Source organism: Syngnathoides biaculeatus, chromosome 12 (genome assembly GCF_019802595.1).
Source record: "Syngnathoides biaculeatus isolate LvHL_M chromosome 12, ASM1980259v1, whole genome shotgun sequence".
Classification (NCBI taxonomy): Eukaryota; Metazoa; Chordata; class Actinopteri; order Syngnathiformes; family Syngnathidae; genus Syngnathoides; species Syngnathoides biaculeatus.
Window position 1 is genome coordinate 30364887 of NC_084651.1, and position 15017 is coordinate 30379903.

At 42.7% G+C, this 15017-nt stretch overlaps 1 protein-coding gene across 5 annotated transcripts in view; it reads left to right on the forward strand.

Annotated features, from left to right (window-relative positions):
• Positions 1-15017, forward strand: part of fbxo28 (F-box protein 28) — a 112061-nt gene that overhangs the window by 82506 nt on the left and 14538 nt on the right. For 2 of the 5 annotated variants that reach the window (XM_061836841.1, XM_061836840.1), the window contains exons 4-6: positions 7938-8133; positions 12049-12156; positions 12236-12344. In XM_061836841.1, coding sequence (XP_061692825.1) covers positions 7938-8133; positions 12049-12156; positions 12236-12344 — 413 coding nt within the window. The remainder of the gene's footprint in view (positions 1-7937; positions 8134-12048; positions 12157-12235; positions 12345-15017) is intronic. The other 3 variants (XM_061836837.1, XM_061836839.1, XM_061836838.1) reach the window with 2 other exon arrangements.

Genomic DNA, 15017 nt, shown 5'->3' on the forward strand with positions numbered 1-15017 from the left:
TGCTAGGAGGCTGCCACATTATCTAGAGCAGAGCAAAGCATTTCATTATTGGAAGCAAATGTATGATAATTATGATCACAATTATTCCTACACCAGGCCTGCACCCATGGGCCCTACTGATTTCAGCTCATGGTGGCAACATGGACTCACCACCCGTGCGAGGGCCCAAGAGGGTCAGGTGTGTAGTGAGCTGGGTGGCGACTAATGGCAGAAACCTTTGCAGTCCGATCCCTAACTACAAAGCTGGCTCTATGGACATAGTGTCACCTCTCTAGCAGAGAAGGAGACAAAACTGGCTTGTCCCATGTCAGATTCCGCTTATCCGCAGGACTAACGGGAGAAATGTCTTGACCGACTCTTCAGTTAAAGGGTTAAGCTACCCCTTTACCCCAGCCGACTCTAACGCCGTGCGTGCAAGAGGACTGGAGCTTCTTAAGTCGGTGTCGAGATGAATTCGCCTAGGTGTAATAACTGCCTTTAGTTTTGCAGAGCCAATCTGGTCTGCACCCACTTGTCCGCCTCGTCGAGTAACCTTTCCGAGTAACAATGTGACAAAGTGTTCGCTCTGCTTTTAAAGCAGCTCCATCTCTTATGAATCGATTGCACTTGTCATTGACCTAGTAAATTTAACAATCCTTATTAGGATCGTACGGATTTGTTTTATCTTAAGTCGGAGATTATCAATGAGTGACTGATTAAAATAGAATTTTTACGACTAAATGATGTTAATGTCGATGACGTTCGATCTTTAATGAGGTAGAATGGTAATAATGAGATAACTCAATGTAAGAATGACAAAGATAGATGAAGATGGAAATTCTAAGAATTTAATAAAATGATAAAAATTGTTCAGATAACATTCATTATACAGTTATCCCCGCCAGACGCGGGGTATGGTTGCAATGTTAAGGCAAAATTCAATGTTAATTGAACATAAATCAGTAAAAGTACAAATGGTTAAAATGATAAATTGTTCAGATATCATTTATTCAACAGTTATCCCCGCCAGATGCGAGGTAAGGTTGCGATGTTAAGGTAAAATTCAATGTTAATTGAACATAAATCAATAAAAGTAAAAATGATTAAAATGATAAAAATTGTTCAGATAACATTCATTATACAGTTATCCCCACCAGATTATCCCCGTAGCTCAGTGGTTAGAGCACTGGTTTGGTAAAACAGGGGTTGTGGGTTCGTATCCCACTGGGGCCTCCACTCCCTGAGAAGGGTTGCGTCAGGAAGGGCATCCGGCATAAAAATTCTGCCAAACATATATGTGCGTTCATCTGAGATGACACGCTGTGGCGACCCCAAAAGGGACAAGCCGAAAGAAACCATCCATCCATACAGTTATCCCCGCCAGACGCGAGATAAGGTTGCGATGTTAAGGTAAAAGTCAATGTTAATTGAACATAGATCAATAAAAGTAAAAATGGTTAAAATTAAAAAACTGATGGTAAGAAGGATAAGATAAATGATAAAAATATCAAAAATATAAGTGAAGTGAGATTCAAAGCGTCTAAAAGCATCAGAAATTAGGGATAGTAGACATTTTTGAGAGAGCCTGTTCGGGTTGATCAAGTCCTGTGTAGCTCGAAGCCTAATTTAATAATAAGGGTTTTCGGGATTACGGATAAATTGTCACACCAACTTGCCCTTCATAGGTAACCACGTAATATCGCTGGTATTATCCTGCCATTACCTTATTATAGTAGTTTTACTTGCGCCAAATCTCAAAAAGAGTCCTCAATTTAAGCACTCCCAAGTTGCCAATTCCTTCTCCCCGCCAGCTTGCCACACGACTATTACACCTATAGAAAGACTTTGTCTCTTTGTCAGCGAAACCTGAACAAAAAGCCCCGGACTTCCGTAACCAAGGTTTTTATAGCTTTTTGGTGGAACATTGTGGAAAATGTTAGCTGAATCTACCTAGTGGGAAGGGCCACTCCCGGTTCATTTGCCATTCCTGGCTTGACTTGTCACGCCCCTCTTTAGCTTCACTCAATTTTGTGATTCTCCCTTTAATTAATAAATCCATCTTTAAAAAATGTAACCACAACTCGCGTTCGGTTTCACCCTAGTTTTGAACAATAGCATAAATGTATCAACATTCTTGTGAATACAATCCTCTCATGCATTCTCAGGCTTGTTTTAGTTGGTTGCTCATCATGTGTTGCCTTGTCTGAGAGAGACAGCCATACACAGGTTATATTCTTTCCACAAAGCTGTTTCAAAGCATCTTATTTTCTGCTAAGTCTAGTGGAAAAATAGTTGAAATCTATTTCTGCTTGCTGACATCCTGCATGGTCATTCGAGTGTGACGGGCTTCCTGTTCAGTAACTTGATGCTGGAACCGTCTTGAAAAACGTTAGGTGTGACCTGACAGCTGCATCCTGTCACTGTCTTTATATCAGAAATAAGATGTGAATACAAAGATATAACAATAATTGGGTTCTTAAGGTTGGTAACCCCGATATATGTATGTAATACAAAGATATAAAAAATAATCAGGTTTATATTACATTATATACTGATTTTGGTATACGTATGGAATGCAATGAGAAGCTAAGTGGGTAGGCTACATTTATCAGAGAGATCTTTGCTGTACTGGTGACCCAATCAAGTATAATTTTGTTTGGCGACATCTGATGTTCAATTTGAGAGTTGGTGGCTCAGCTCAAAACATGCACCTTAAGCCATACACCCCAAATGTTATCAATTCACTCCATTGCTATTTGTGGTATGGCAACCTATCTGACAGTATTTTATTAATGGGGAAAAAAGGCAGCCTGAATGGACCCATCGGTTTTTTCACCACACAACATGATTTTGACGTGTATGGCTTTTTGTCACTCCCGCCATGAAAATCCTCTCGATGAATTTGTTTTGGAGAAGAAGCAGGAAGTGACGTTAGTAGCAGGCGCCCACTCAGGTGGCTTCATGTGTTTATACCAGTTTTACCTGTGGGAAGGTAGCTCTTTCTTCCTTCGTGTTCGCCAAAATGCCAGCTCGTTGTATTGCTGAATATTGTTCGAACACCCGGGAGGATTGATCCACTCTTCATACTTTTACAAAAGGCCCAGTTCGTCGTGAAAAATGCATTGCACAGGTGCAAAGGAGAAGAGCTTCGAGGGTTCAAAATGACAAGTAGGTGCCATAGAGCTATTAAAAAAAATAATAGTTGGCTGGGACCGCGTAATCCGTCTCTCATAACGTAATAAAATAAAAGGGGTGCTAACTCTGTCGATGTGCGCATCAGACGGCTTCCGCGTCAGGCTCACCGGCGAAGGTTTCTGCGTCGGGGTTCCCGGGGAGGTCTTCCGCGTTGGGCTCGCCGCCTGAGGTGGTTTGGCCGCGTACGGGAGGAGAATGGTCATCATCATGTTTTGTTCTATCTTCCAGAAATGGCAACGTTTGCTCGATTCAAAGTTGTACATCTTTCTACTGTGATATGGTTATGTTTAGCAGAGGGTGGAACAAAACGGTGCATGCACTTATTTCTATGCGGTCACAAAGTGACCTTTGAAATTGGTCATTTAAAAAAAATCTCATCACAATTTGGCAAAACCAAGACCGTGCTTGTCACGAATGCTTGCTTTATGTTACAAAACACTTTTTCCACTTCTGCCCTCCATTTCTATTGTTAAATCTTCCTCATTGCATCATTTTGTGTAATGGAGCTGTTATTTAAGCTAATTTGTTACCCAAATTCGGTATTTATTTGTCAGTCCCAAAAATGGCATCATTTGTTTCTTTGTGGCTTTAGAGCTTGTAGAATGTTTCACCTATTCATGGCAAATTTGGAGTTTTTTTTTGCTTTGTGCCCATCCTCACCCAGTTGCTTTAAAAAAGCCACTGTCTTTCACGTTTCCTTATCAGGGGAAGCTATCGGTATGTCTTCTAAATAAACCATCTTCTTCCTCTTTTCCTTTCGGCTTGTCCTGTTAGGGGTCGCCACAGCGTGTCATTTTTTTCCAAAACATCCAACTTTGCCTCTCCCACTAATGAACTCATATCTAATCCTATTCAACCTGCTCACCCCGACCGAGAACCTCAACATCTTCATTTCTGCCACCTCCAGTTCTGCTTCCTTTTGTTTCTTCAGTGCCATCATCTCTCATCTGTACATCACTGTTTAATAAACTTTGTCCTTCATCCTCGCAGAGACTCTTCCGTCACATAACACAGCAGACACCTTCCGCCAGCTGTTCCAACCTGCTTAGACCCGTTTCTTCACTTCTTTACCACACTCACCATTGCTCTGGATTGTTGACCCTAAATATTTGAAGTCCTCCACCCTCGCTATCTCTTCTCCCTGTAGCCTCACTCTTTCCCCCCTCCACCCCTCTTATTCCCGCACATATATTCTGTTTTACTTTGGCCAATCTTAATTCCTCTCCCTTCTAGTGCATGCCTCCATCTTTCTAATTGTTCCTCCACCTGCTCCCTGCTTTCACTGCAGATCACAGTATCATCTGCGAACATCATGGTCCAAGGGGATTCGATTCTAACCTCATCTGTCAGCCTATCCATTACCACAGTGAACAGGAAGGGGCTCAGAGCTGATCCCTGATGCAGTCCCACCTCCACCTTAAATTCTTCTGTCACAACTCCGGCACACCTCACCATTGTTCTGCTGCCATCATACATGTCCTGTACTATTCTAACATATTTCGCCGCCACACCAGACTAACGCATGCAGTACCACAGTTCCTCTCTTGGTACTCTGTCATAGGCTTTGTGTAGACGCACAAAGACGCAATGTAGCGTATAGATGCACAAAGACACAATGTAGCTCCTTCTGACCTTCTCTGTCCACTTGCATTCTCAAGGCAAATAATGCATCTGTGTCATGGGCTTTCTCTGGAGCCACAAAGTCACAATATAGCTCCTTCTGACATTCTCTGTACTTTTCGACGAGCATCCTCAAGGCAAATAATGCATCTGTTACTATTTCTAGGCATGAAACCATACTGTTGCTCGCAGATACTGACTTCTGTCCTGAGTCTAGCCTCCACTACTCTTTCCCATAACTTCATTGTGTGGCTCATCAACTTTTCTCTATTCCTCTATAATTCCCACAGCTCTGAACACGCCATTGTTCTTAAAAATGGGAGCAAGTACACTTCCTCCATTCTTCAGGCATCTTTCCGCCCACTAGTATGCTGTTGAATAAGCTGGTGAAAAACTCCACAGCAATCTCTCCAAATTGCTTCCATAGCTCCACCGGTATGTCATCAGGACCAACTGCCTTTCCATTTTTCATCCTTTGTAGTGCCTTTCTAAGTTCCCCCTTACTAATAATTGCCACTTCCTGGTCTTTCACACTTGCCTCTTCTATTCTTCCTTCTCTCTCATTTTCTTCATTCATCAAATTCTCATTCATTTATTGCACACTACTGGCACTAGTCAACACATTTTCATATTTATCCAAGATCACCCTTACCTGCTGCACATGCTTCCCATCTCTATCCCTCTGTCTGGCCAAACTGTAGAGATCCTTTTCTCCTTCTTTCGTGTCCAACCTGGTGTACATATCATGTTGTCTACCATCCGTCTCTGGATCCCGTCAACCTTCGGATCCCAGCCGGCGGGCTGCACACCGGTCCTGGAAAGGGTTTTCATACTCAGAATTACTCTGCTGTGGCCACAGTCTTTCTGATATATAACACACCCACAGGTGTCTTGGGATACTGCTCATAGCTATGCAGATGACACAGTTATATTTAGCAGTGTCTCCAGATGACTACAGTTCAATTGAAGTGTTGTGTGACTGTCTAAAGCAGATCAATCACTGCATGAGGCAACATTTTCTTCAACTAAACCACAACAAAATTGAGACAATTGTTTTTGGCAATAAAAAAAAGACTTGCTGTTCATAAACACCTAGACTCTTCAGCTTTAAAAAACAAAGACCAAGTCCGAAACCTTGTTGTTCAAATTGATTGTGACCTGACTTTCAACAGTTATATCAAATCAATCCCAAAAAATGCATTTGCTGTCTGAAGAACACATTTAGAGTGAAGGCTTGTATATGTCAAGCAGACCACGAAAAGCTCATCCCTGTTTTTTTCTCAAGTAGACTTGACTTCTGCAATGATCTTCTGACTGGACTCCCCAGATAGTGCATTAAACAGCTGCAGCTCATTCAGAATGCTGCAGCTCGGGTTCTGGACAGAACAAAGTTTTCAGAGCATATAACTCCAATCCTAAAGTGCTTGTACTGGCTTCCAGTCAGCTTTAGAATAGATTATAAAGTTCTGCTACTGGTGTATAAATCACTAAATGAGTTATGTCCTGAATACATGAAATAAATGCTTACAGAATACAAACCCAGTAGAGCTTTGAGATCAACTGACTCAGGTCAATTAGTTGAGCACAGAGTCCAACGCTAACAAGGTGAAGCAGCATTTAGCATTTATGCTGCACACAAATGGCATAAGTTGCTAACAGCGGTGAGGTCAACCCCAAATGAGAATGTTTTTAAATCCATGCTGAAAACCTTTTTTTCCCTCATGCTTTTTGGAGTATTTCTACTTTTTAATCCCATTTCTTGCACTGCATGTGGTTTTAATTGTACTTTTTAAAAAACATGTAGTCATTTTTGTTTTTATCCTGTTTTAAATGTTTATCTCTTTGTATTCAAAACCTTTTAGTTATGTAAAGCACATTGAGTTATGTATGAAATGCGCTATACAAATACATTTGCTGTTTCTTTGCTTTGTTACTGGTGTTAAAAATTGTAGGGGACCAACAATTCTTGAGATGACAACTGGTAAGTCACATATGATAGTATAAGCAGGGGTCGGGAACTTATGGCTCACGAGCCATATCTTGCTCTTTTAATGGTTGCATATGGCTCGCAGAGCCCTCATAACAACAGACTGTACATGTAATTTCTATTGCGTAGGCAACGCAGATGCAGCAGTGATAGTATGTCTGAGTAGGTTAGGCGTAGTTTTCTGTCCAATATGGCAGTCAATGTGCGCAGGTGCAGAAGGGGGAAATGCAGATCGTGTCGGAACAACTAATTGTGGAAACACTTGACAAAGATCGCTCAAGAAAAAAATATGAGTACTCTAGTTTTCGGCAAGAATGGATAGAGGAATTCACCTTGGTGGAGTGTGTCTACATTATAATGACAAAATTGCGACTCAAATGTAAAGTGCAACTTTGACACTCACCATCCTACATTTGCATCAAAATATCCTTCAGTGGCAGCAGGAAGAAAGCATGTCAAGAGCTACATTCCAGAGTCCAAGTTAGTTAGCAGCAAATCCGTTTTGGACCCAACAAGGTAAATGGAATTCAGATAGCCTTGCTGGTGCTTGAACAATTATGAAAAATGAAAAGCCATTCGCAGATGAGGGAGTATGCCAAAGCATTTGTACTTGATGTTGCCAATAAACATATGACAAATTGAATTACCTTCACAATGAACCGATTGAAGTCTCAACGCTTGTATGAAGCTTAATCTAAGGACGTATGAATCAGACTATAAAGCCATTAGCAAAACCATGCAGCCTCAGAAGTCGCATTAATGGAAAGAAGTACTTTTGTCATTGGTTAGCAACACCGTGACAGTATTATTTAAAAGAATTCAGAGACTTATTGTACTCTAAAAGTGTTGGTCTTACATAAATGCACAAATAGACTTGTATTTAATTTTTAAAATATTATACGGCTCTTTTGAAATTATATTTTAAAATATTTGGCAATTATGGCTCTCTCAGTCGAAAAGGTTCCCAACCCCTGGTATAAGTAAATGAGTGCGTCGTGGTCACAATTATTTTTATTTTGGGAATGGAAATGTAAAACAAGTTCAGTCTTTGGCATCTTTTAATAGAAATAATGAAAAAAATTTTTAAACTGTTTAATGTTACTACCAGGTTCCAGACTTTGGGACCTCATGCAGTTTTGCTTTTATCTGTTCTCAGGTGATTGATGAGATCTACCGTGTGCTCCGATATGTGAATTCGACTCGTGCTCCGCAGCGAGCTCATGAGGTCCTGCAAGAGTTGAGGGACATCTCCTCCATGGCTATGGAGTATTTTGATGAGAAGATAGTTCCAATTCTGAAAAAGAAGCTGCCTGGAGCTGACTTGTCCGGGCGCCTCATTGGTTCTTCTCCTGGTAGTCCTCCCCCTTTTTAATTTTTTTTATTTAAAAATATTTTCAACGGATAATCACCTTCCTTCTTGCTTAATTTCAGATGCCAAATGAAAATATGTAGGTGATACAGAACTAAACAGATATAGATACATACACACAGACACACAGTAGCACCTGGAGATACGAGTGACACAACTGACAGTTTTTTTTGATAAACGACCCAGCATTCAGCTGAATTTTTGCTTTGACGTGTGAATGCAAACTTGAGATATGAGCATTTGCTGGCAATAAGATCAATTTAAGTCATTTCATAAAATCAGCCCTTTCACAAATGGGAACAATCATCTAAAAAGAGTGGTGTCAAGCGGTTTGATTGCACTCCCAGTTCAAGATTATGGTCAAATTCAGTATGAAATAGAGAATTGCAAGTTTTACGTGCTTGAACATGGTGTTTGTGATGGACAATCCGTGGTATGGACAAATGTTCCAATGTCAAAACACCACTTGGGTTCTGATCGGGTACGTTACTTCCCATTGTACCCTTCCACGTCTCAGAGTCATTCCCCACGTGAGCATTGAACTCCCTCAGCAGAACGATGGAGCCACCAGGGGGAGCATTTTCCAGCACTATTCCTAGTACTCCAAAAGAATCGGAAAATGGCGCATTGGAAGAAGAAGGGAGGGAGCACTGATCTAAAAAAAAAAAAAAAAAAGACTGGATAGTGCATTGGCCATCGTAGCTGAAGTCGCCGAAAGCAGATATCCACCATCTTGATACTCCCAAAACAACCATACCGTTCATCGCCAGTTTTGTGGCTGTGAATATGTATTTACATATTCAATGTTACACACAACACACAATGAAGTTATGGGAAAGAGTAGTGGAGGCTAGACTCAGGACAGAAGTAAGTATCTGCGAGGAACAGTATGGTTTCATGCCTAGAAAGAGTACCACAGATGCATTATTTGCCTTGAGGATGCTCGTGGAAAAGTACAGAGAAGGTCAGAAGGAGCTACATTGTGTCTTTGTGGATCTAGAGAAAGCCTATGACAGAGTACCAAGAGAGGAACTGTGGTACTGCATGCGTAAGTCTGGTGTGGCAGAGAAGTATGTTAAAATAGTACAGGACATGTATGATGGCAGCAGAACAATGGTGAGGTGTGCCTTAGGTGTGACAGAGGAATTTAAGGTGGAGGTGGGACTGCATTAGGGATCAGCTCTGAGCCCCTTCCTGTTTGGAGTGGTAATGGATAGGCTGACAGATGAGGTTAGACTGGAATCCCCTTGGACCATGATGTTCGCAGATGATATTGTGATATGCAGTGAAAGCAGGGAGCAGCCGGAGGAACAATTAGAAAGCTGGAGGCACGCGCTGGAAAGGAGAGGAATGAAGATTATCTGAAGTAAAACGGAATGTGCGTGAATTAGAGGAGCGGAGGAGGAAGAGTGAAGCTCCAGGGAGAAGAGATAGCAAAGGTGGACGACTTCAAATACTTCAGGTCAACAATACAGAGCAATGGAGAGTGTGGTAAAGAAGTGAAGAAATGGGTCCAAGCAGGTTGGAACAGTTGGCGGAAGATGTTTTGGTGTTCTATGTCAGTGATTCCCAAACAGTGTTTCTGGGTACATTACTGTGCCGTGAGCGCTCTTCAGTTGTGCTGTGCGAAGTTATCCAATTTTATGTAATTTATTCCAAGAAATAATATATCTTTATTCATCTATTTATGCCAGTGAGGCACAATGACAGACTGAACAAAAAAATTCCTCTTCTATTAGGTGGCAGGAAGTACATACAGTAATTAATCGATCCATTTTGGGTGACATTTACTTTTGTTGGTGTGCCGTGGGATTTTTCAATTGTAAAATATGTGCCTTGGCTCTATAAAGGTTGGAAAGCACTGTCCTATGTGACAGAAGAGTATCCGCCAGGATGAAGGGCAAAGTTTATAAAACAATGGTGAGGCCAGCCATGATGTACAGATTAGAGACGGTGGCCCTGAAAAATCAACAGGAAGCAGAACTTTGAGGTAGCAGACATGAAGATGCTCAGGTTCTCGCTTGGTGTGAACAGGTTGGATCGGATTAGAAATTAGCTCATTAGAGGAACAGCCAAAGTTGGATGATTTGGAGACAAGGTGAGAGAGAGCAGACTTTGATGGTTTGGACATGTTCAAAGGCAAGAGAGTGACTATGTTGGGAGAAGTGTGCTGAGTATGGAGCTGCCAGGCAAAAGAGCGAGAGGAAGATCAAAGAAAAGGTTGATGGATGTTGTGAGGGAGGACATGAGGACAGTGGGTGTTAGAAAGGAGGACAAGCTAAAAGAAAAAGAAGATTCAGTTCCTGGGGCCTCCCTGGCCTAATTAATATATATCTGTCAGACATTTGGTCTACACTCTTAGATGGAAAGCTTTTATGTCATCGTGCTTCACTGCGTATTTTGGGAAAAGTGATGGAAATCGGGCCCTAGGTAATATGTTAGGTTTCTTGGTAGTCACGGTGTTATATGTCTTTCCTTTGCTCTTCCCCTTTTTTGGATTTCCAAGTCAAATAAAATCCTTCATGTTACCAGAACTGAAAACATGTCAATCTCACACAACCAGTTTTAATTGTACATGCCAAATTTTGAGGAAAAGCCCCGCCATAATCCAACCTGTAAACTTTGTCCTCCACACGTTTTGGGAGTACCAAAGATGGCGGCCAACTGGCTTCGACCAATCGACACACTGCTGAATATATATGCGTTATCCAGTCTTTTTTTTTTTTTAGCTCTGTGCGATGGAGAGGGAGTTGCTAGGTGGAGCTTCAATGATGCAGCCAATCAGCTCCAAAAGGCAGATGTGGCTTTTCTCTTTGCTTTTTAAATTGATATATGCCGTGTGAAAAACAAAAACGCGATGCACTGAATCTGGATTAGGTGATCTGGGAAGTCGAGAGGGACTACTGTAAACCTAAATTTAAGAGGGACTCCTAATATTGTTTCATTTGCGAACATTTTGTTCACAACAACACATCTTTTCAATAAATGAAATGAACTGAATTAATTTATCATATGATTCATTTTTATAAATCTGCCGCCATTAGTCAACCGACTGGGAATGAAAGCATTCTATGCAGTCTTGACGTGTCAATTGCGACACGCAGCTGTTGCGGCAGCAAAGATCCAGTCAATTTTCAGAATAAAAGACATTGACAATATATCACAAAATATATAAATTGGTCATTCTTTCTCTGCAGCCTGGGAACAAATACCTCACAGCCCGTGATCGGTCCATGGGTTGGGGACCACCTCAGTAGCCTATCACTCAATTCATCACTTTAAACTGCTCCATAACAGAAACTGCGAACGGGTAAGGGCACTCTGCATAAGCTTAACATAATGTGGGGCTTTGATGCAGTCTTAACAGATCTAAATGAAGAAGACTGCATCTTGCACATCTGTGACTCTTACAAGGAATAGTTCCTATTAACTGAATGTCTCTTGTTTGTTTGTGTCTTCTTTGTTCTGAATGTCGTACCAGGGCAACACCGACTGCCGGAACCAAATTCCTTGTGCGTTGATACACACTTGGTCATTAAAGCTGATTCTGATAAAAATTACAGTTGTAGAGAGATGCAGTCTTGCATTTAGAGCAGTTAGAGTGCGTCAACAGGCCTACATTATGTTAATCTTATACAGTGCCCTTACCCATTCGCAGTTCAGTTATTGACCAGTGCAACGACAATTGTGCAAAGGGAGCAGTTTAAAGTGATTAATTGTGCAATAGTCTGCAGTACAAATATCAATCCTGAATTGACCGGCAGGATGTGAGGGTATGTCCCAACAACTGTGCAAGCCAGAACATAGTAGGTTCACTGATCAAGAATTAAATTACTTAATTGCAAGAGGAAAAAAACAATTTGAATGACTCCTAGTTTTGATTTGCATTGATCGGTAGCGCCTACCCAACGGGAGGAGCTGGAAGAGCGCGTGGCCGGGATGTGGAGGGACCGAAAGGATCCTGCCCGCTCTGGTCCTAATTCGAGTGGTGTGCAAGTCTTCGAGGGTGGGTAGCGTGGTGCCGACAACCGCTCAGCAGTTTTGATTGTTCAATGCTGTCAGTGTTTGTCCTTTTTTCGTGGCAGCCCCAAACCAGACTAGAATGGAGATACACAGTACTCATTGGATGACCACCGTGCAGAACAGTCTCAGCGGGTCTCGTGACTGGGCCTGCTTCCTCGGAAGCCACAAGAAGTATATACTTTGCTGGGCTTTTTTGTTGTTTGTCTCCCACTTCAGGGCCTATGAAACTGTAATTCCCAAGAATTTGAAGGTCTCAACGATTAACACAAGACAGTTGGACAACATCAGGGGTGAAGGATGCCTCCTCATTTCTATGTCTATGACAGGTTGTGTTACTGTCACCACATCCTGCCGTTACGCAGACTCATTGCCGTCTTTGATGAGGCCGATGACTTTGGTGTCATCTGTGAACAGTCTGGTGCCTTAAGGTACAGTCACTTGTGTAGAGCGAGAAAACCACAGAGGACACAACCTTGATAGTGCTGATAGTGCACGTGGATGAGGTCGTGTCCCCCAGCGTCACCTGCTGTGTCCTACCCGTTACTGGCAGATGGCAGGCGAGATGCTGAGCTGGAGAAGCTTGGAGGAGAGGAGTTCAGGGATGAAGGTATTCAACAGAAAGCTGAAGTCCACAAACGGGACCCTCACATAGGCCTCCCTCACTGTCAAGATGTTCAAGATGGCATCATCCGTAGATCTGTTGGGTTGATAGGCAAACTACAGTGGGTCCAGCTGGGGGCCTATGATGATCTTGAGGTGGTCAAGCACAAGGACTTCATGACCACAGTTGTCAAGGCAACAGGCCTGTAGTTTGAAGCAGGTTGATACTTCACACAGTTCTAGAGACCTGTTGAAGATCTTTGTGAAGACAGGAGCAAGTTGGTCTGTGCAAAATTTGATACAGGATGGGGACACAAGGTCTGGGCCTGGTGCTTTGTTGATCTGCCTCACCTCCCTTTTCGTGGTTTTAAATGGTGAAGTTGGAGATGTTGAAGTTGTTGAAGTGGACGGTGGTGTGACTTGGTCAATCCCTCTTTGCAAATGTGAATTTCTTTAGTCAGGTTGTTTCTAGTCTGATTGTTGAGGGCCCTATGCCCACAACTCTTTAGCCTGGGGGAGTTGCCTAAGTCTGGCTGTAAACCATGGGTTGTTGTTATTGAACATTTAAAAAGTTTTTGTGGTACACATACCTCCTCACAGAAACTATATGCGTGAATTCATCTTAGCTGCTTGCTGAATTTTCAAAAACTCCAGTCGCTGCAGTCAAACCAGGTTTGAAGTTCTAATTTTTCCCCCTTGGTCCGCTTTTAACTGATTTTACCAAAGGCTTCACCCGTTTAAGTGCTTGCCTGTGTTGTCGGTATTAAGTAGATTTAGTGATCAGAGGAGCCTAGGGGAGTGGGGGGAATTGCGCGATATGCGTGTCTGTGGTATAGGAGTAGTACAGTGTTATTTTCCCTCGTTGGTCTTTTTACGTGCTGCTTATATTTAGGGATTGGCCAAGTACAGTTGAAACCAGAAGTTTACAAACACTCTACAGAGTCAAATCAGATTAAACTACCTGTTCCCACCGGATATGCCACCAATCAATCCACCAGAGCACAAACTGGACATCAGTCCACCCAGGTGGGGTGAGGTAATCCATAATCTGCGTAGAGCAAGGGCTGCTTCAGATCCTGGTCCCAATCAATAAAGCCTCTACAAAAACACCAGATGCCCTGTGATTCCTCTGGAAGCTGATGAGGGTTGTGTGGCAGAAAAGGGAGATACCAACTGCCTGACGTAGAGCTGGAGGAATTTTTATCCCACAGGAGGACTCATCGGAGTTTGGACAGTTCCGACAGATCAGCCTCCTAAATGTCGAAGAGAAATTTTTTTTCAGCGTGTTCGCTGATAGGCAAGCAGAATACCTGCGAGGTAACAACCTGATTGACACGTCAATCCAGAAAACAGGAATATCTGGCTTCTCCGGATGAATAGAACACACTACCGTGATCTGGCATCAGATCCAAGTCGCCCAAAAAAGAGGGGAGAGATCTTTACGTGGTGTTCCTGGACTTTGGCTCAGTCATAGTCTTCTGTGGACAGCGCTTGACTATTTCAAGGTCCCGGCGGCGCTTACATCCTTGGTTAGGGCCTACTTCAAGGATATCCAGCTCTGTATTACAACAAGAAGGTACACCACTGCATGGCAACATCTGGCATTGGGAATCATGGCTGGTTGTACCATCTCCCCGCTGATATTCACCCTGGCCATGGAGGTCATCATCCAAGCCTCTCGCTGTGTGGTTGGTGGGCAGCAAATAAGACCTGGGATGTGCTGCCTCAGTCAGAGCCTGCATGGATGACCTCGCCACACTTACACATCCAAGGCTTGCATTGCACGATTGTTAAAAAAGCTCCAGGAAAACATCGAGCTGGCTCACATGAAGATCAAGCCAAGTAAATCTAGAAGCATCTCCATCGTCAAGGGAAAACTGTCAAACCACCGCTTTCACATTGGTGAGGAACCAATTCCAACTGTCTCAGAGAAGCCTGTGAAGAGCTTAGGCCGGTGGTACGATGCCTCTCTTCAGGACAAAGAGCATGTAGAGCAACTTAGAAAGGAGGTAGAAAGTGGCCTAGAAAGAATTGACAGAACCCTGCCTCCTGGGAAGTTGAAGCTCTGGTGCTTGCAGTGCACGTTACTTCCTCAACTCCTTTGGCCACTAACCTCTATGAGATCCCACTCTCAAAGTTAGAAAAGCTGGAAGGACTGATCAGCTTGTTTGTGAGGAAGTGGCTGGACCTTCCCAGGTGCCTCAGCAGCATGAGGCTCTAGGTAAAGGGATGTTACACCTGCCC